The following is a 19,958-nucleotide window of genomic DNA, read 5'->3' on the forward strand; positions in this document are numbered from 1 at the left end:
GTGATGCTTTGGATGTTGAGCCTTCGTGACACTTCCTGTCACGACCGCCCTTTAGGGTTAATAAATGCGGGCGATCGTGATTAAGAGAATTTAATAAAAAGACCAAAAGATTAGGGTTTTCATCACAAGTCTGACCATCCAATTAAATAACCAAGAGTTTAATATTATCCAACGAAATTTCAAGTAATCAATATCCAACAATTTAAGTCTGTAAGCCCAATAAATAATAAGTGCAATCAGTATCACAGCGGAAACGACCAAGAGAAAGAGTGACGTCATGTGTGAAGACACAACGACACTCAAGGTTCGAAACAACAATATTATCTTTAAGTTTCATTTGCTCAACACCACCACATCCTCGTCGCCGCTCAACCTGCACATAAGGAAAACACATGCAGGGCTGAGTATTTTAAGAATACCCAGTGGCTAATGCCGAAAACATTTTCAATAAAGAGAAATTTATCATGCCATTCACAAGTAACCATCGGGGTTTAGCTTTAGAAATACCCGAGGCACTTAAAATCATTTCCCATTGCAACATTCGACTGATCAGTCATTTTCCCATAGTCGTTCGCCATATCTGCCAATACATGACTTGGAATGTGGCCACAAACCAAGCCACTAGACCGGCCAGCCCGTAGCTAGCACACGATCTACCATAGGTGTACACTAGTCCAGGTAGGGTTTGCGGCCCCACGTGGACCTGAATTCGATTTATATAACAATGGCACATAGCCACATCAGATAGGCACGTAAAATACAAATCACGGCATGATAAAATCATTTTAAACCACCCTTATCTCTCCACTGTCATACGTAAGAGAGTTTAGTAAAATAAAAACCCAGTGTAGGGTAGAAAAGAAGCCCACCTCGAGTGCTTATTCCAAAACTATTTTCTTTCCTTTGCGATCACGATTCCCTTGCGAGATATCACCTTTAGAATTAAAATAACACATAAATCAACACACTTTCAAATTAATTAAATAAAATGCATGCACCATAGTTTAAATCTTTTATCTCCTTTTTCTCGATTTTTCGATCATTCGACGGCCGCTTACGCTCCCAAATTTCCACCGTTAACTCCCCGTATATTTTTAATGATTTAGACTTAAATCCTAATATTTAATTAAGCACATGAATTCATTATCGAAAATATTTCCCTTGCAAAACTATCTATTTCGAACATAGGATAAAAATCATTAAACTTCCACATTATCCGGAAATTATTTAAATAATTCCCCATAATTAATTTATCGGCCCAAAACTTAATTCATTCCCACCTTATGTCTTTAATTTAATTAATCGATACCCCCACTAAAGAAGGCCCAAACTTTAAGTTGATCATCCAGAATAATTTATTAAGCTCGATTCAATTAAAAACAAAAGGCCCCAAAACCAATTAATTAAAAGTCCACGGCTTAACTATTTCCTCCACTTTATCTTCAATTAAAAAAAATCTAAGCCCAACCATTAAATTTATTCATCGCCCAAGGATTTAAATTAATCTGGCCCGAGTAACTCTTATTCCCAGCCCAACTATAAATTCTCGGCCCACTTAGAATATGATTAGAATGGCCCAACAACTAATGCACTTTACTCCTTAGCCCAATTAATAAACACCATTTTTTTTGTTAAGAGGCCCAATTTCAAAGAAAGAAAAACTAAATGAGCCCAACTACACTCCATCATCTACACTCTCTCTCTTCCTCTACCTATTCTCTTTCTCTCTCCACGCCTTCTTCCTTCTTCTTTCTCTCTCGGCGAATCGGAGAAGTTCCTCCACCTGCCGTCGCTGCTGTTCCGTCGTTCGATCCAGCCGGGAGGAGCGCTACTGTCGCTGCCCGCCGTCGCGCCGCCGCCGCGAGGAGCTGCTGCCGCCGTCTCTGCCGGGAGCTGCTGCCGTCGTCGTACAGCCGCCGTCGACTCGCGGCTCCAGCCGCTGCGCCGTTGGTTGCTCCCGCGCCTGCCGGCAGCCGAAACCCCCCCGAAACAGTGCCGTTTCCCTCCGAACAGCCCTCACGACATCCCGGAAACAACCCGTTCAGCCCCGCAAGTTAAGTTTCTCAGATTCGATTCCAGTTCATTAAAGTTCGCTCCTTTTATAATTTTTTCCAGTTTTCTTTTGATTACTAGTTTAAGAAGTAGATTCACCGATTTATGAAGTAAATTTACAGATTTGATGTAAAGATGCAGCAGTTTCAAAACGAATTTGGTTGGGGAGGGTGTATACCTTGAACAATCAGTGACTGGACGAAGTTTCAGAATTTGCAAGGCTTTGGAGATGATGATTCTTGATCCTCTTGTTCGGTCCTAAAAAAAATGCCATGAATTGAATGAGTTGGTTTTGGAAGTCAGAATCGTGTAAAGAGGTGGATGAGTTTGCAAGATTACCTTGAATTGCAGTTGTGAAGAAGAAGGCTTGCTGCAGAGATGGGAAGAAAGGAACGAAGAGTGAATCTGTATTATAGAGGAGTGGTAGATTTGGTGGAGAGGTTGGAGAGATTTGGGGAGAGGTGTGGGACGGTCTTTACGTGGGTTATGGGGGATAATTTCAAATCCCTTATTTTTATTTTAGCGTGATTTTAGTTAGGAATTTGATTTGTTTTTGGTATTTTATTGGCAGCTTACGGAGGAGGAATAATCTTTTACGGAGCAGGAAAATCTATGTACAATCTTTAATTAAATCTTTTATTAGAGATATTTTATTTTAGTTGGTTTATATTAATTTACAGCCCATTGTATTTTATTTTTAAAAAGTACAGTCCATAATTTATTTATCACGGACTAGATTTTTATATCAATTATTTAATTTATCGGATCCAACACGGAATTGAGTCCAATAAATATTCCTCACGGACAGGAATTGATTAAAATCGCATAATCAATTATTTCACAAATCCCCAATTATCAACAATTAATTGCCAACAATCAATTCACGGACTTCGCAGATTTAATACCATTAAAACAAGTAATTTAGGTTCACAAATTAGGTTTAGAAAAACGGGGCGTTACACTTCCAGTTTAAGGTTTACTATTCTAGACTTAAGGTGAAAGAAGACTCTCGAACCAGAGCGAAAGAACGAAGCTCTGATACCACTCTGTCACGACCACCCATACTAGGGGTGTTACAAACGAGGCGATCGTGACCAAGGGATAAACATTAAGAATAGCATTTAAGGATAGCAGTTCATAAGAAAGCCTCAATTAGCTTAAAGAATAATTGTTTGGCCCCAAAAGTGAAATACTTCTCTCGACAAAAGAAACAAGGTCGAAAAATTTTCAAGTGCACAAACGACGGTCCTTTCAAGAACACAATAGAAAGGTAGAAAAAAGTCGGGGTGTTACAATAGACATACCAAAATTGTAATTTCTAAATACCAAAAATGCCCTCCATGGCATTTAAGAAAATTTTCAAATATAGAGGGGTATAAAAGACCAACAGGTACCAAAAATGTAATTTCTAGGGGCAAAAAATGATATTAAATTTTTTAGGGACCAATAATGCAGTTTTTGATGAGATCAAGGACTATTAGTGTAGTTCACGGATTTGGATCCCCTGTTGTGCTGTGCACACAGGGGAGAATAAAAAAATATATTTTTTTTATTATTAAAAAATTATTTTGTGAGTGTGCACAGCAGTGCTGTGCACCGCAGGGGACCACCCACGTAGTTCACTATATTTTAAATTACTAGTACCACTAAATTTTTGCCAAAAAAATAAATTCAGCTTGAATTTTAATAAATATAGAAATGTTATTGGAAAAAAGTTTTAGTACTACTGCATAATATAAGAACCACGACACTTTTATATAATTAATTTTATTATTGATAAATACTTTCTCCATCTTATAATACGAGTCATTTTTATTGTGGGCACTGATTTAAGAAATGTAAAAAACAGTGAATTGGAAAAATTAGTGTAATATGAGACACACTTTTTTATATTAATTTTATAATACAATGTGAGTGAAATGAGTTAGTGGAATGTGAGACCTACTTATAATTTATGGTAAAAATGAAGTGCGACTTTTATTGTGGGACGAACCAAAATGGTAAAATGTGACTCTTATTGGGGGATGGATAGAGTAATAAAATAAATTAGTGCAATGTAAAGTCTTTTTATTAAAAATTAATAAAAAATAATTGAGACATGTATTCACGGCAAAGCGAAAAACAATATGAAACTGATAAGTTAATCACCTAATGAGGAAAAATCTGGTATTCATTACTCCTATACAAGGAAAAATATCTGTAATAGCTTATTTACAAAAAATTGTGATTTTACCACTAAATTGATTGACTTCTAAAATAAAGCTTTGAGTTCACTTCGCTCACACTATTATTTTGAATTCAAGCGTGTATCGTAGTATAATTATATGGAGGCTGAAATCAAAAGTTATGACTAATTACCATTAAAAATGATAACAGCCTGAAATCAAAAGTTATAAGTAATTATCATTAAAATGATAACAGCCTTAATTGACATCATGACTTTAATATGGCCAAACCAAGACTTCATAGACATTTCCGGCGACTTCAAGTCTTTATCCATAAATAAAAAATAATAAACACAATAATTATAAATTATTGGATAAAAACAATGTGATAATCCACTACCTAATGTACTGTTGTTGTTAATTATTGAAAATTAGTACCATTTGTTTTATCTTATCAACTCATAATTCTTAAGCATCAATCTCAGTTAATCCGCGTTTAATGTGATGCGTTATTTTGTTTTTAATACCTTAAATTCTTATTGAGTAGTCAGTATTGACATTATTAAATTTATAAGAGCTAAAGTTCGATTTGTTGTTTAATTCACTTATTTTAAGAAAATGACAAAATAAACTTTAATTCTTAAGTAAATTCTATAAAGTAATAATTTTTTAGATATTATAATCAAAATAAATGTGTAAAATAAAACAAATACCACTACTGTAGACTGAACTAAAGCAATAAGAGTATTCTATTTCATAAAATTAAGTTACAATTAGACCCTTAGCCAAGTGATATAGGTGGAAGATTGTGTCAAATGTAAATATGTAATTGTACACTAACCATGATTAAAATATTTACTACTACTACTACTATAATTAAGTAAATCATTGCATGTTACTACTGCTGCTACTACTACTATAATTTAAGTAAATTCATTGCATGTTGTTGGTATAATTCACAAATTTGGCTTTGTTGTTTCATGACATATTGTCATGTGATGCTTGTTGTAAAAATTTGTATAAAGAAGTTTTATACTCCGTATTTCACACCTTACAAATGTTTTTTATGTTCGAATTCATTTCAATATATGTAACATTATCAAACTCAATCAGTAGTTTGTTAATTTAAATATTGAAAGATCCACTATACTTGGAAAATTTGAGTGGATGTAAATTTTCTATTTTGTATTTGTTCGCACATGTAGAAGTAAGGGCATGTTAAATTAAATAAACAAAATATGATTTTGGCACTACGAAAAGAATTTAAAGATTAAATTTAATTTAATAACAAAATAATTAATGCGTATGCCATGACGAAAATTCACATTCAAGTAGTAGTTGGTCATATGGAAATGTAGACTGATAGTGAATAAAATATAGTATCATTTTAATATACTCCGAAATTAATAGAGTCCTATAATTGCACTCTTTTTATAGCAAAAGGCATTAACTACGTACTCAAGTATAGTAAATTAGCATTATTAAAGTAATTTTGCCTTGCCTGTATGATATTTAGCGTGGGATACTGTTTTACTTTCCAATAAGGGTCACTATCTACTTATGCCCTACTCATATCATATGTGATGTTTAAACATTTGGTTATGAAAAAATTAATTAGTCATGTGACCATTTACAATTGAGAATATCAAACTCCGATTTTAAATTACTTTTGTTTAACGCATTACGAATATTCCCCTAGAAGATTTGGAGACTCAAAAGAATAATTAAATGAAACAGCTTCATTACTCATTTAGTGGAATTTGCGCAATGACTATGAACCTATCTATACATCATGCTATTTTGGCTTCTTTTGTTGTTTAATTTTGTCCATCCCTTTTCCTTGATGGGTAAATATATAATAATAATAATGCAAATAATAACAATACACTTTTTCCTTGATGAGTCAATATAATAATAATAATAATAATAATGCACTTTATGGTTTTTTAAATTTTTCCATCCCTTTTACTTGATGCGTAAATATAATAATAATATAGAAATATAGTACTTTTTCCTTGATGAGTCAATATAATAATAATACACTTTTTTATGAATATTAGAAAATAATCGCAAAAGTAGTCACAAATACTATAAACCAATAAATATATGAATTGCTTCCTCCGTTCCTCAATCAAGCAGTGGACATTAAATATTTAATTATAGTCATAATAAGAATTGAGTTAAGCCTAAATATATACTATAATTGTACTTATTTATTTCACGTTCCATACTCCAACAGGCGAAAAAACACAATTCTGAAATAATGAAACTTGAATTGTTCATTGATGGAAAAAGAGATTATCCCTAAGAAAAAAGAAAAGCCCAAATTCTCCATTTTGGGCCTTGGCCTACAAAAATGAGTTTAATCTTGAAATTTTTTCTTGGCATCTTGCTCAATAAGAACATCCCATCGGCCACGTATTTTCAATATTTATTACAGCAAAATCGATTGGATATAGACAATTTATCTGAATGTTTGCGGCAAGTCAGTGCTGTTTTTGCGCTGGAGTGTCTGTGATTTTCAGTCGTAATTTCCAGGTATTTCCAGTCCTGAAGCTTCTGTATTTCTTCAATTAGATATTTTGTATTGTGTCATCTAATTATGTTGTGATCTACAATATGCAATGTGATGTAGTTGTTTTGCTTTAATTCGGATGGAATTTACAGAAAATATGCTTATTTAGGGAAAATTTACCAAAATGGAAGCATAAGCTGTGGGCTGTTATACACATTAATTTAATCGGTGATCACTTGTGTAATTAAAGCAAGACATGTCTCAATGTAGAACGATGATGCAGAAAAAGTGATCAAATTTTGTTAGGAAAAGTGGATATGTTTGACTACATTTAGTTAAAAGTGGTGTGGATTTGGAATGTTCATTTGAGTATCTATATATGAAGAATATGTTCTGCTATTTGTGCTTCAAAATGTTGAGTTTAGACTCAAAATTCAAAATTACTGAGTTTCTGGAAATTTTGTTAGAGTACATTGCATTTTAGAAATAGTGATGATGCAGCTGCCTATTGTATTTATGGTGAATTTCATGCTTGATGCGTACTATGAGGCCAATATGTGCTAATTTGTGAATAGTTTGGAGTAAGTAGTTTAGTTAGCAACAAATCATTTTAGTTTAACTTTTTGCAATTTGCCTTTTGATCACTATAGTTGTGAATTCGTGCTATCCTTATGGACTTGAATGATCTTAACAAAGTCTGGGAAATCAAACCTCTAAAGAAGGTTCGTGAGGATGAGGCGAGGGAAATTCTTGAAAGAGTGGCAAAGCAAGTGCAACCTATCATGAGGAAGAGAAAATGGAAAGTGAAGGTCCTGTCTGAGTTTTGGTGGGATCAAAACTTCCATTTGTGGTTTTGGATGTTTTTTCATCTTTGTCATGCTTTGCTTGCTGGCTAATACATATTCTTGACTTGCAGTCCATCTAATCCATCTCTTTTATGGCTAAATATAGGAGGAGGGGTTGAGGTGAAGTTGAGACTGCGTAGACCCAACAACGAGTGGGATTTTTTCCCTTATGATCTTATTCTCAACACAATGCTGCATGAGCTTTGTCACAACGAACATGGCCCTCATAATGCTGATTTCTACAAGCTTTTGGACGAATTGAGAAAGGTTGCTGTGCTGTTTAACCATTGAATGTTCTGCAGCAGCAATTTAATTTATTCCTTCTCGTTGTGAAAATACTCAGCTAATTTGGATCGAGCATATATCCCTTTGTCTTATTCCTAATGATTATGTATGTAGTATGCTCATCTGGTTCAAATTCACCATTTTCTTAGGAATGTGAAGAACTTATGGCCAAAGGCATTATTGGAACTGGGCAAGGATTTGATCTCCCTGGGAAGAGACTGGGTGGATATTCTCGTCATCTTCTCTACGTCAGCAAGCTCTAGCGGCTGCTGAAAAGAGGTCTCGAAGTGAAGCTCTGTTACCCCATGGGCATATACGCCTTGGTGGTGACAGTAGCATTAAAACCGTGCCAAGTCCAGTTCAAGCGGCTGCTATGGCTGCAGAGAGGAGACTGCATGACGACTTATGGTGTGGATCCAAATCACTAGAGCACCAGGGGCCTTCCGAAACCACAACTGGTTCGTTGGATGTCAGAAATACCAGAACATGATTCGACATCAGAAAGGCGAATCATGATGGCAGTGTGACACATGCACCTTGTTAAATAAGGTAAAAAACCTTGCTGCTTCCATTTCAGATCATGTTCACATTATATATAACTATGTTATGCTTAACTAGGCATTTAAACCTGCTTATGTTATGCATCACCAACCAACCAACCAACCAACCATATAATCCGTTAATCTTCAAGTAACTACACATGTTTCACGTATAGTTATTTCTGAAGTGATATAGTTATTTGGTTGCTCTTCTTTACGAGTGTGTATTTACTGCAGCAAAGAGCTCTTATATGGGAAGCTTGTGGAACACCTAATAGTAAATGCAACGGAGCAACGAAGTTCAAAGTCTGGTCTTGCAAATTTTGCAGTCTAGACAACAGCACTGAGATAGCAAGATGCGTGGCTTGTGGAGAATGGAGATACTCTTATGGTCCTCCTACAATCACTCCCGGTACCTGAACCTAGGAATCGTGATAATAAATCATTCAGACAAAAACAATCTTGATTTGCAATTTGTGTTTGTGTATACACTCCGCTAAATATGTAGTACTACTATGTTATTCGTGTCAAATTCTACCCCTTTATGCATAATTTACTCTGTCGATAATTGGGAATTTGAATTAATCAAATACCACTCCCTCCGTCTGCCATTGCTTGTTCATTTTCCAACTACATTTCTTAAAATTTGTAGTAATCTTTAGCTGTGTAGCTATGCCTATGATATGACTTGAAAACCGAAAAGATGCCGTCTTGGGAATAAACACTTCAATTATAAGAGCATCCACCACCGTGCTCTTGCCAGCGGCACGGTTGTGGGTCCGAGCGGTACTATTCATGCCTGCTCTCTGGCAAGAGCACAACACCCACAACTGTGCTCTTCCGCAAGGACGAGCACGATTAATTTAAAATTCAATTAAACAATAACATTTTCATAATATTAAAATTCATTTAAAAACCACAATAAATATTACAAATGACAAATAAAATTAAACATTACATAATTAAAATCCTAAAAATGAAAAATTACATAATTAAAATCCTAAAAATTAAAAATTACATAATTAAAATCCTAAAAATTTAAAAAAAAATCACTACTCGTTGCCGAATTTCGCCCACATGTGGTTGATTAGGTCTTCTTGTAGTTGATTGTGGATTCGAGTATCGCGCATTGTGTGTCTTGTCTCGATCCTCTGGCCAACCGTCGTATGTTCGCCTCGGCGTGGGGGAGACCTCGCTGTTGAGCTTCCGGCTTCGTCCTCGTCGTAGAAGCTAGCCGCCCTCGGCCCTTCGTCGGCTATAATCATGTTGTGTAATATAATACACGTGAACATGATGTCGGCGATATTATTCACGTACCACAGCCGAGCGGGGCCTTCACAATGTTGAATCGAGCTTGAAGGACCCCGAAGGCTCTTTCGACGTCCTTCCGCGCTGACTCTTGACGCTGCGCAAAAAGAACCTGTCTCGGGTCGTGCGGGTTGTGGAACGTCTTCACGAACGTCGACCACCTTGGGTAGATACCATCGGCGAGATAGTAACCCATGCGGTATGTATTTCCGTTGATGGTGAAGTCGATCGCCGGTGCTACACCATTCATCACATCATTGAAGAGTGGTGAAGAATAGAGCACGTTCAAGTCGTTGTTGGATCCGGCAACGCCGAAATATGCATGTCAAATCCATAGGCGATAGTCGGCGACCGCCTCAAGGATAAGTGTTGGGCCGCCGCCTTTGTGACCGCTTAAGTGTTGCCCCCTCCAAGTAGTCGGGCAATTCTTCCACCTCCAATGCATGCAGTCAATGCTGCCAAGCATTCCGGGAAAGCCATGGACTGATTCGTGAAGACGAAGCAACCGTTGACAATCATCGGTGGTGGGTGCCCGAAGGAATTCATCCCCAAAAGCAGAACAAACGCCCTCGCAAAAATTCTTTAAACAAAGGATTCCAGTGGACTCACCGATATGCAAATACTCGTCGAAGATGTCGGCCGTTTGCCCAGTAGCGAGTTGTCAGATGGCACACGTACACTTCTGCAACGCAGTGATACTTTGCCGGCCGGCTGCATCTACACCTGTTTGAAAGTATTCAACACGTGCGGACAATGTGTTGACAATTCGCATGAACAAGCGCTTTGACATGCGAAAACGGCGCCTGAAGTAATCTGCCGGAAACCGCGGATGGTCGGCAAAGTAGTCGGCAACGAGCCTTTCGTGGGCTCCCTCCCGGTCACGATGGATGTAGCGGCGATTTGATCTAGTGCGTTGAGGAGGATGAGAGGGGGTATTCGCCGCGACATATGCTTCGTAAGCGGCACGATGTTGTTCGTATTATTCCTGTTCTTCGCGCTCCGCTTCCGCCATGAGATGAGTGAAATCCATTTGATGTTTTGAGTGAAAGTTGAATGTGTTGATAGTTTGTATAAGAATCATGAATGAGAGATGAATGAGAGATGAATTGATGTGATAAATGAGTGATGAATGTGTGTATTTATAGATGATTTTGGGGAAAAAAAATTAAAAAAATTCAGAAAAAACGGGAAAAAAACGACCATATTTTTGGGATTTGGAATTTTTTTTTTATTTTTTAGCATTATTTATAATTAAATACAGATTTTTAAAAAATAAAAAATAAAAAATGTTTAAACACAACGGCTATGCCGTTGACGAATGGGAGCGCGCCACGTGTGCGTCCGCTGGCACGGACGAGCTCGATACATCGAGCAGCGCCGTGCCAGCGGCGCGAGCGCAGCGGCGCGGACGGCGGTGGCGACGGACGCCACCGCTGCGCATGCTCTAAGTGTCAATTACCAAATATCTCAACTTTTGTTTACGAACAATGACAGAAAAAATTATGGCCTAAACTATATGTGGTACATGACCTAAAACTGTTTTGCATACATAAAATGTATCACATTTGTTTCATATTAGTACAAAAAGTTTCATTCGTGTTTCAATTTAGTACATTTCGTTATATGTGTTTAAACGGCGTTAACTCTTTGTCTATAAAATGTTTTATCATTGTTTCATGTTGGAACAAGTTTTTGTTATTGTTTCATATTGGTACAAAATTTTTTATCATTATTTCATGGTTTGTACGTATAAGTGAAAAAGTTAACACAGTTTAAACACATATAACGGAATGTATAAAATTGAAAAAAAAATTGTATCATTTATATCAATTTTAAATTTTTTTGTAGTAATATGAAATAAAAGTAATACTACGACTTTTGTATTTAACCAGTCGTCGACCGACGCGTGTACAAAAAGAATTAATTAGTAAAACTAAAATCGGATCCTTCCCCCAACTGATCACATCCACATCAAAAAAATTTCAAACTCACTCTTCCCCTTCATTCCACCACTTCCACCCGTGCGAAATTTATCTGGCATCGATGGCGCCGAAGAAGAAAAAAAGTGTTCCGGAGTTTCTCTGGAATTTGTTCGGCAACCGCGCGCGGTCTCTCGCTTACACTATCTTGGATTTCATCCCTCCTCCGCCGTCCGCCTGCACTTGCAACTCCCCCCACCGCTGCCTCTTTTGCAGCGGCGACGAAGCCATGTCGTTCCTTGTCAGATCTACAGATGACGAGGACTACCGCGACCTTCTAGATGGTTGCTTCGTGGTTGTCTCCGATGACGCCCCTCCCCTTCCCGCCTTCGATCATCACTGCCGCTGGTCGCAACTCGCGGTACGCCCCACCTGTTTATATCTCTCTGCTTTTGTTAGAAAAAAAAAGTTCCGACTTATTTTGGCGGGAAAAATAAGTCCCGCTAGTTTGTGAGAAAGTCGTCGAAATCAAATCTGACGTAGTATTAGGCAACACAAGTTCATTTGCACCTACGGACTGTTGGGGATTACTTTGAAGATTCAGTACTGTATTTTCATTATAAGAACTTGACATGTATGTATGTATGTATGGTTTCAGATTGTGAGAAGAACTATTGAAATGATACTGCATGAGCAACCCACCGCTTCAAATCTTATATGCCGCGAATATGATAAAGTAAGTGTTTCGTTACACCTAATTTGACCATCAGCTTTCACTTGTTAAATCTAAAGTTGATCTGCTTTGAGCCCCACTTGATAATGCTTGCTATGGGATTTAATTGCATGTAACAGGAGGCCCAGTCTAGTCCTGCGGTTACCGAACTGACATCTGAAAAGTGGAGTCTCCTCTTAAAAAGGGTAAGTGACTGAGAATCTGAGATGGCTGCATGATATTTTCTAGGTATATTTGTGCATTGTATTACTTGATTGGTGTGCTAATGACAAATATTAGGTCGGTGATACTCTCATGATGTATTTGTTAAAGCATACTTCAATGTTTCTTCCTCTTCCTCTGAATGAGCACCATCAAATTTCTGGAATTTCCGTATCCAATTTGTACTCCAGCGTCCCAAGACTCATGCCTACGCCTAGAGCTCAGCATCATCCACCAGGTGACATTTATTGTGTGGACATTCCACCGATATTAGCAACAGAAACATTATATGTCAAAGCCTCCTTGCTTTCGTCTTAGTAATCAAACAGTACAATCATCCTAATACTGAAGAAGTCATTATGCCCGCAGGGTCGAATTATGTTTTACAAGAACTTACTCAAACACAAAGTGAGCGTAACTCTAAGCAAAATACTATTAAGCCTCGGAGGCATATACGGGAGCATAGCTGGCAGCGTAAAAGAAAACGCAAGCAGTTGGCCCTTTCGGGAATGCCTTCTTTCTCCCCATCAACAGGAAATAGTAGCATCTGTGACTTATCACTCATCTCAAGTTCAAGTCAAAATGACATCATGCCTGCAGGGTCTTCTTGCGTTTCTGAAGAACTTCCTCCTTTACAAATTGAAGGGAACTCTAAGCAAGATACTGTTAACCCTCGGAAGCATAAACGGGAGTATTGCTGGCAGCGTGAAAGAAAGCGTAGACAGTTGGCTGTTTCGAGAACACCTCCTCTGTTTCCGTCTAGAGGAAGTAGTAGAAGTAGTAGTACATGTGCTAACTTACCCCTCGTCTCAAGTTCAAGTCAAATTGACATGGGTGTAAGCATTGTTGTTTTTTATAGAGCTTACACGTCATTAACTCTAGTCGTATAATGTTAACCCCAAATGAATATTGTTTTCTAGGTTGGTGCAGAGAAAAATAATTTGATTTTGTTTATTAGTAGATTAATGGAGTCAAATATAGATATATATCCTTAACCATGATGTATGCTATGGTACATGTAATCATATTCAGGCAACAATGATAAGTCATTTGACCTTTTGTTATTTGTTTTTGTAGAACATGGCTCCTTTATTTTGCTATTTGGTTTTCCAAAATAAACCAAGGATTCGTGGAAATGCTGAGATTGATAGAAAGAACATATTTTATAGGATGGAAAATTGTTCATCAATGCTGCCAAGGAAGCGTATCCTTCTTAGAATGTGCTGATAACTGTTTACTAGTGTGCTTCAAGTTCAGATGGCCAGTATATTTTCATCATCTTTTGGTGAAGTTCATGGGATTTGGGTTTGAGTTAGTGTTTAGTTTATTAGCTTAATAGTTGTGCATTTCTTTGAATGCCTCCACTGCCTTCCAACTCTTCTATGCATACCAAAAGAAAGCTTCTCATTATAGATCTTGAAACTTTTGCTTCCTATTTGTCTCGGATGCTCGATCTTAACATTGAGTAGACATTCTGTATTCTCTAAGGCCTAATGATTCTGGTGCTTCCATCTTGTTCAATCATATCTTTGAAGCATTTGGTCCTGACAAAATTAATGGGAGCACACCGTGCTGTCACACTGAAAATGGTTCTACCGTCAATTCCACCTGTTTGTAAGCAACTACTTTTATTTATGTTATGCTATGAATTTGCAGTTATTTACTCCAGAATCTATTACTATTACTATTATGGGGTACAGCACGTGTTGTGCATTTAGAACTTCATTCTAGAATAGAATGTAATACAATCCACTACTGAAATGTTTCTGAGATCACATAGCAGACTTAAGCTTGCACATATTTCACATTCTCTTAACAGGAGTTTGTGTATTTTTCTCTAGGTACCATTCCCTTAAAGTCCTTCTGAAAAAGCTTATACGTGAGACTCGATATTATAGACATGCGAGGCTGTTGGAGAAACACTGTTCTGTAGGATCCTCAAACCAATATGCTTGTAGGGGAGCTGGCACTGGGCCCGAGGTTTGTATATCTTAACAACAAGTTTGTTCTGTCATGCAATGAAGACGTACCGTGTACAGTATGACTCATTGTTACCTGTGGTCCTTAGGTAACCCTCTAATGATTGAGTTGAATTACAAACATAGTACTCCTTCCGTCCACGAAAAATAGTCTCATTGGGATGTCCAGAAAAAAATAGTCCCATTTCTAAAAGTGGAAAATCTCTCTTATTTTACCCACTTTTTCTCCCATCTCTCTTATTTTACCCACTTTTTCTCCTCTCTCTTACTTTACCAATTTCTCATTAAAAACCCTGTCGTCCACAAATGCGACTGCTTTTTATGGACGGAGGGAGTATCATTTAGACATATTCATCTTATATCGGTACATGTCTTGTTTCTAAGGAAGGACTTCCAGATCCCTTCTACTTCATCTTGGTAATCTTATGATTCAACTTTTCTCCATTAAAAGCAATTTATTTGTCTATCCTGTTTCTGAATCCTGTGTATGAATTAGGTATGCGGCTGGATGATCTTATGCCTTTATGCTTTAAATTTGGGACTCTGAGAAACGCTTAACTATGAGCAGACTAGATGGTTTACAAAGTGATGCCAAATTGTTTCAGGTTGTGATGGTCCACGAAGCCAATGCTGCTCAAGCTGAACTGGTTTTGGGTTGTCTCAAGCATCATCAGGTAGGATCATTCATTTGGGCAGTTTGTAGGAGAATAATCCCTTCACCATTACTGGGAGAACCATCTAACTGGAGATGTCTGAGAAGAAACATCTCGAAGTTCATTTCGCTACGAAGATTTGAGAAGTTGACACTGAAGGAATGTATTCATAGATTAAAAATATCGAAGTTTCCCATCTTTTCATATAAGCAAAACTCGAGATGCTTTATTGGTATCCCAGATACTTCCAGGCATGCGATCCTTGAATGTTGGATGCTTTGGGTTTTTACACATCTAGTATCACCACTGGTCCAAGCTAACTTTTATGTTACAGAAAGTGAGCATGAGAAGCAGGAGGTACTATACTATAAAAAGTCTACTTGGGAGAAATTGATGAGAGAAAATGGGCGCATGATTGCTGGTCGGTATCGTCTACTAGATTTTAAGTCTGCTAAAAACATATTAGGGAAGAGATCTTTTGGTTTCTCTAGGTTCAGACTACTTCCCAGGAGTAATGGATTCCGAATGCTGACTAATCTTCGAGCACCATCAAGAATTCCTGTATCCACACCTTCTAGAATTCAGCCCGATCAAAATTCATGGAGAAGAGCATCTAGCAGCCACAGAGTTCATAGGTTCTATAAGTCTGTTAATGCAGTGCTTCATGATGTGCATGCAGTCTTAAAAGGTTTACGGGAAAAGGAACCAGAAAAGATGGGTTCATCAGTTTTTGACTACAATGATGTCTACAAAAAGCTTGTGCCTTTCTTGTTCCATCTGAAAAACGGGTCAATTAGCCTGCCTGATGTATTCATGGTGGTTTCAAATGTGGCGAAAGCTTTTGACTCTGTTAATCATGAAAAATTGCTCAGTGTGATGAAGGATGCCATACATGATGATGAATATACTCTTGAAAAGTTCACTCAAGTTGTTTGCACAGATAAGTATTTAAAGATTGAGCCTCATGTGATGTTAGCACATCAAGATATTTCCACTGCATCTACAAGATTGCAATCAAAATTTCATGTCCAGTCATCGGGTAGTATTGTTCTTAAGGAGGTACTCCCTCCGTCCCAAGATAAGCGACTCGTATTCCTTTTTTGGGATGTCCCACTATAAGTCAGCCATTTCCCTTTTTGGCAAAAAAATCTCTCTCTTACTTTATTCTCTCTTCACTCAACTTTTCTCTCTCTCATACTTTACTCTCTCCACTTTAACTATTTAAATATCAATTCCTTAAATCCCGTGCCCAAAAGAAGTGCTTCACTTATCTTGGGACGGAGGGAGTAGTACTTTTATAAAAAATTCATCTTAGTATTAAGTAAGCTGGAGACTAGCAAGTCTTGCAAAACCTACTTTGACATTTTTCTTTTGATCTGTTTCTTTTATTACCCATTTCATGCAAAATATATGCCCAAGTTTTTGGGGTGTCAAAACCAGATATCAGATCTCTATCCTCTCTTTTTAATATATCTATATGCAGTCAGCTTTGGTCTACTAAAACGATTTGTCATTATATCTATAGTAACTTTTTGTGATGGCTATATTAATTTAGCCAAAGCCGAATTCAGAGAGCACCATTGCATAAAATGAGTCTGCCACAGTGCAACTATAAGCCCATGTTATGGAGTATTTGATACTAAGAGTGGTTCCAATTCATTCACACTGTTATCTTTCTCATTTCAGGATGCAAACTGGAAAATAAGGAAGGACAATATTCATTCACTTTTGGAGGAGCACATTATGCGCAACATGGTGCAGTTTAGGGACAAGTTTTATCTTCAACAAGTTGGTATACCTCAAGGGAGTGTTCTGTCAGCATTACTGGGTTCATATTATTATGGACACATGGAAAGGAATGTAATATTTCCGTTCTTGGAGAAAGCTAAGAGGACCTTGTCGGTAACACAACATTCTTCTGATGGCACTTCAGTTTCAGGGGGTAACCGTCAAACTGAAATAGCTACACCTGGTAGTGAATCACTTCTGCTTAGATACCTTGATGATTTTCTCTTCATATCAGCTTCAAAGATGCAGGCATCTATGTTTTTCTCCAGATTGGAAAGAGGAGTTCGTGATTATAACTGCTGCATGAATAAGGAGAAATACGGTCTAAATTTTACCATGGAAAATCAACAAGGCCAACTGTCAAACAGGATTCATACCGGCAAAGACAATATCTCATTTCTTCAATGGAGTGGCCTCCTTGTCAACTGCTCTACATTAGAAATTCAAGCTGACTATACAAGGTTTGCCTATTTTTTTCTCATCAGTTGGCTGTTGTATGTTTCCTAACATTTTACTCATTTACTATTTATAGCCGGTATATGTAAGTGACTCTTGTATGATATACAGATACTTGAATCATCATATGCGTTCAACACTAACAGTATTGCGTCAAGGCAAAGTGGGAAAAAACTTAAAATCAAAGTTGAGAAGTTATCTTAGGCCTAAATTCCACCGTATTTTATATGATTCCAACATTAATTCTCCAGGGGTGGTAAGACTCAACATCTATCAAAATTTTCTGCTTTGTGGTATGAAATTCATTTGCCACCTCTCCAACTTATCAATCCTACCGAAATTTCACCCCAGATTCCTGCTCAAAGCTATAGAGACTTCTCTGAGGTATATCTCAAACTTTGTCACACAGTTTATTTCCTTTACAACTAGGCATGATGGATGTATTTTCTACTTCCAGGTACATGAACAGGCTAATTAGAAGGAGGATGTATTCTTTCAAAGGTGCTGATTTTCGCCCCAGATACAATGTGAAAAGGATTGATGTGATCTGGCTGGGGTTACACGCCTACAGTCGGGTGCTGCTGAAGAAGCACTTGAGGTTCAAGAGTCTGCTTTGTTTGCTCAGGGCCAAGTTGAAGGCTTATGGTGAGGTGGAGAACATATCGTCTGAGCTCAAATATGCCGTTGATCAAGTGCATTCTTCTGTGCTTTGGAGCATCAAATATTGATTTTGTGAGGTATGTGTTTAGCGTATATAGATGCTGCAGCATCCTTTTTGGATTATGAAACTTGAAGTAAATTCAGTAGGTGCTAATATGTTATGCTCTCTCCTTTCGGTAGTATGAGTCTCTTTTGTCAATCTTGTACACACTCCACTGAATAGTATGCCAATCGTGTAAATTTTTGCCAATTGTATGATCACTCTGCTAAATATTCCAGTGTGTTTCATAATGCATGAGAGTTACTCTGTCTACAGCTGGGAATTCAAATTAGCCGAATATAAGTTTAAGTGAAGTTGGTGATGCTACTTGCTATAGCTATACTCTTTTGCTACTGTGTGAAAGCTGACTATTAATAGTTTAAGTGCAACTGCAAGCATCTTACTCTAGAAGATCTTTTCTGGATTTTGTTGTGAAAACCATTCTTTTTGTAGGTCTTAGGTATCATCTATATCCATTAGTTTAATATCTAGGCTGCTAATCACCTAACTTATTCAATCAATTTTTTATCATATTCTTGTATAGTTTCATGGTTCGACCCTTGTCCCGAGTTGCAAATACGGCACGGCTAGTGACCGCACTTTTTTACAAAATGGACTGGCTCATCTTTTCGAGACCGGGACCTTCCTTGCATATTTTTGCAACTCGGGTTTAAGGTCAAACCATGAAGTAATTATGCTAAATCATACTTATTGCGTTCGATTTCTGCAAATTGTATTTTATATTTTGAGATACCTCGATATAGAGGAACCCGGTAGAACCTCCTGTAAGTCACCGAAAGGGGTTGACTTGAGCAGATTTAGAAGACACATTGCCCTAAAGTCAATCTTGGAATTGGGTTAGGTTTTTTTCTTTTTGCAAAACTTCAGCTTTTAAGAAGATTGGAGTGAATAATCTGATTCCTACCTGCTGATATGGATTGGGACAAATGTACGATAATTACATGGAATTGAAACCCTTTTTTGCATGACTTTGTTTGGAGGTCTTCATCTTCTACTGAGAAGTCAACTGGTGTTATGTCTTTGCCCTTTAGTTTGGTTAAATTAGTTCTTTAATGAAAAGTAATTTACCACAATTATAGAAACTACTGTTTACGGATTTGACTTATTTGATTTGTCAACATCACTTCGAAAATCACACAAACTTTTAAAAGGGGCACTTTCAAGTTTCAACACAAAGGTTATTTTAATTGTGTAATTTTTTTTTATTTTTTCCACTTTTTGTTGGGATGAGATGAGATGTGCTCTTTAGTTAGTATATTAACGTTTTGAAATTATTTTTATTGAACTTAAAATGCCCAATTTACTTCTAATAATAAAAATAAAAACAAACAAATTTTAGGTTACTTCGATACTGTACATGCCATTGATTTTTAATCACTAATTTTTGCAATAGCGAATTTGTATATTTTTCTCACAATTGACTTTACTAATTTAATATAATGGGACAAGTCATTTTCATTATTTCACATAGAAAGCAAACAAATAAATTGTGGAGATAACCGTTGAAATTGTGGTGTCAATTTTTCATGTCAAAATTAAGTGATTGGGACTAATCATCAAGAATAAGGTCATCCACAACGTTGTCTCTATACCGTCTCTTAAACCGTCTCTTAACTACTATTTGAGCACTATTTGAGGGCCCCACTGTCCTTTTTTCCTCCATCTCTTAACTAAGAGACGGAACCCGCAACGCTCCGTCTCTTAACCGTCTCTATACCGTCTCTTAATTACTATTCATTCAATTTAATTTATAATTTTTTTTAAAACCCAATTCAATTTAAACAAACACACTTTATTAA

General features: G+C 37.0%; 1 protein-coding gene, 1 long non-coding RNA gene and 1 pseudogene across 3 annotated transcripts; 2 read left to right on the top strand and 1 right to left on the bottom strand.

The window, feature by feature from the left end:
* Window positions 1-201: 201 nt before the first annotated feature.
* On the bottom strand, window positions 202-2,713 carry LOC121799696. The gene is made up of 4 exons (XR_006050355.1): window positions 2,392-2,713; window positions 2,231-2,310; window positions 870-934; window positions 202-373 (listed from the first exon to the last, which is right to left on the bottom strand). It is a non-coding gene; the product is annotated as an uncharacterized LOC121799696 (long non-coding RNA).
* A 3,915-nt stretch (window positions 2,714-6,628) lies between these two features.
* LOC121799132 lies at window positions 6,629-8,966 on the top strand (annotated as a pseudogene).
* Window positions 8,967-11,680: 2,714 nt separating this feature from the next.
* On the top strand, window positions 11,681-18,389 carry LOC121797705 (telomerase reverse transcriptase-like). Of its 2 annotated transcripts, XM_042196383.1 has the most exons (13): window positions 11,681-12,049; window positions 12,287-12,364; window positions 12,481-12,546; window positions 12,641-12,800; window positions 12,932-13,398; window positions 13,640-13,766; window positions 14,032-14,176; window positions 14,404-14,542; window positions 15,147-16,253; window positions 16,881-17,443; window positions 17,550-17,694; window positions 17,790-17,822; window positions 17,896-18,052. In XM_042196383.1, the coding sequence occupies exons 1-13, from the start codon at window positions 11,753-11,755 to the stop codon at window positions 17,914-17,916; spliced, it is 3,348 nt and encodes a 1,115-aa protein (XP_042052317.1). In that variant the 5' UTR covers window positions 11,681-11,752; the 3' UTR covers window positions 17,917-18,052. The 2 variants fall into 2 exon arrangements, with proteins under 2 accessions (XP_042052317.1, XP_042052316.1); XM_042196382.1 differs by having other exon boundaries at window positions 17,550-17,822; window positions 17,896-18,389.
* Window positions 18,390-19,958: the final 1,569 nt, after the last annotated feature.

This window comes from Salvia splendens, chromosome 4, assembly GCF_004379255.2.
Source record: "Salvia splendens isolate huo1 chromosome 4, SspV2, whole genome shotgun sequence".
NCBI lineage: Eukaryota > Viridiplantae > Streptophyta > Magnoliopsida > Lamiales > Lamiaceae > Salvia > Salvia splendens.

What these genes read in the sequence shown, in the direction of transcription:
- LOC121797705 (XM_042196382.1), top strand. Translation starts at nt 11,753, where the DNA reads ATGGCGCCGAAGAAGAAAAAAAGTGTTCCGGAGTTTCTCTGGAATTTG. An exon ending in GCCGCTGGTCGCAACTCGCG is followed by an intron (nt 12,050 to 12,286) that starts GTACGCCCCACC and finishes GTATGGTTTCAG; the next exon opens with ATTGTGAGAAGAACTATTGA. An exon ending in GCTATAGAGACTTCTCTGAG is followed by an intron (nt 17,823 to 17,895) that starts GTATATCTCAAA and finishes TTCTACTTCCAG; the next exon opens with GTACATGAACAGGCTAATTA.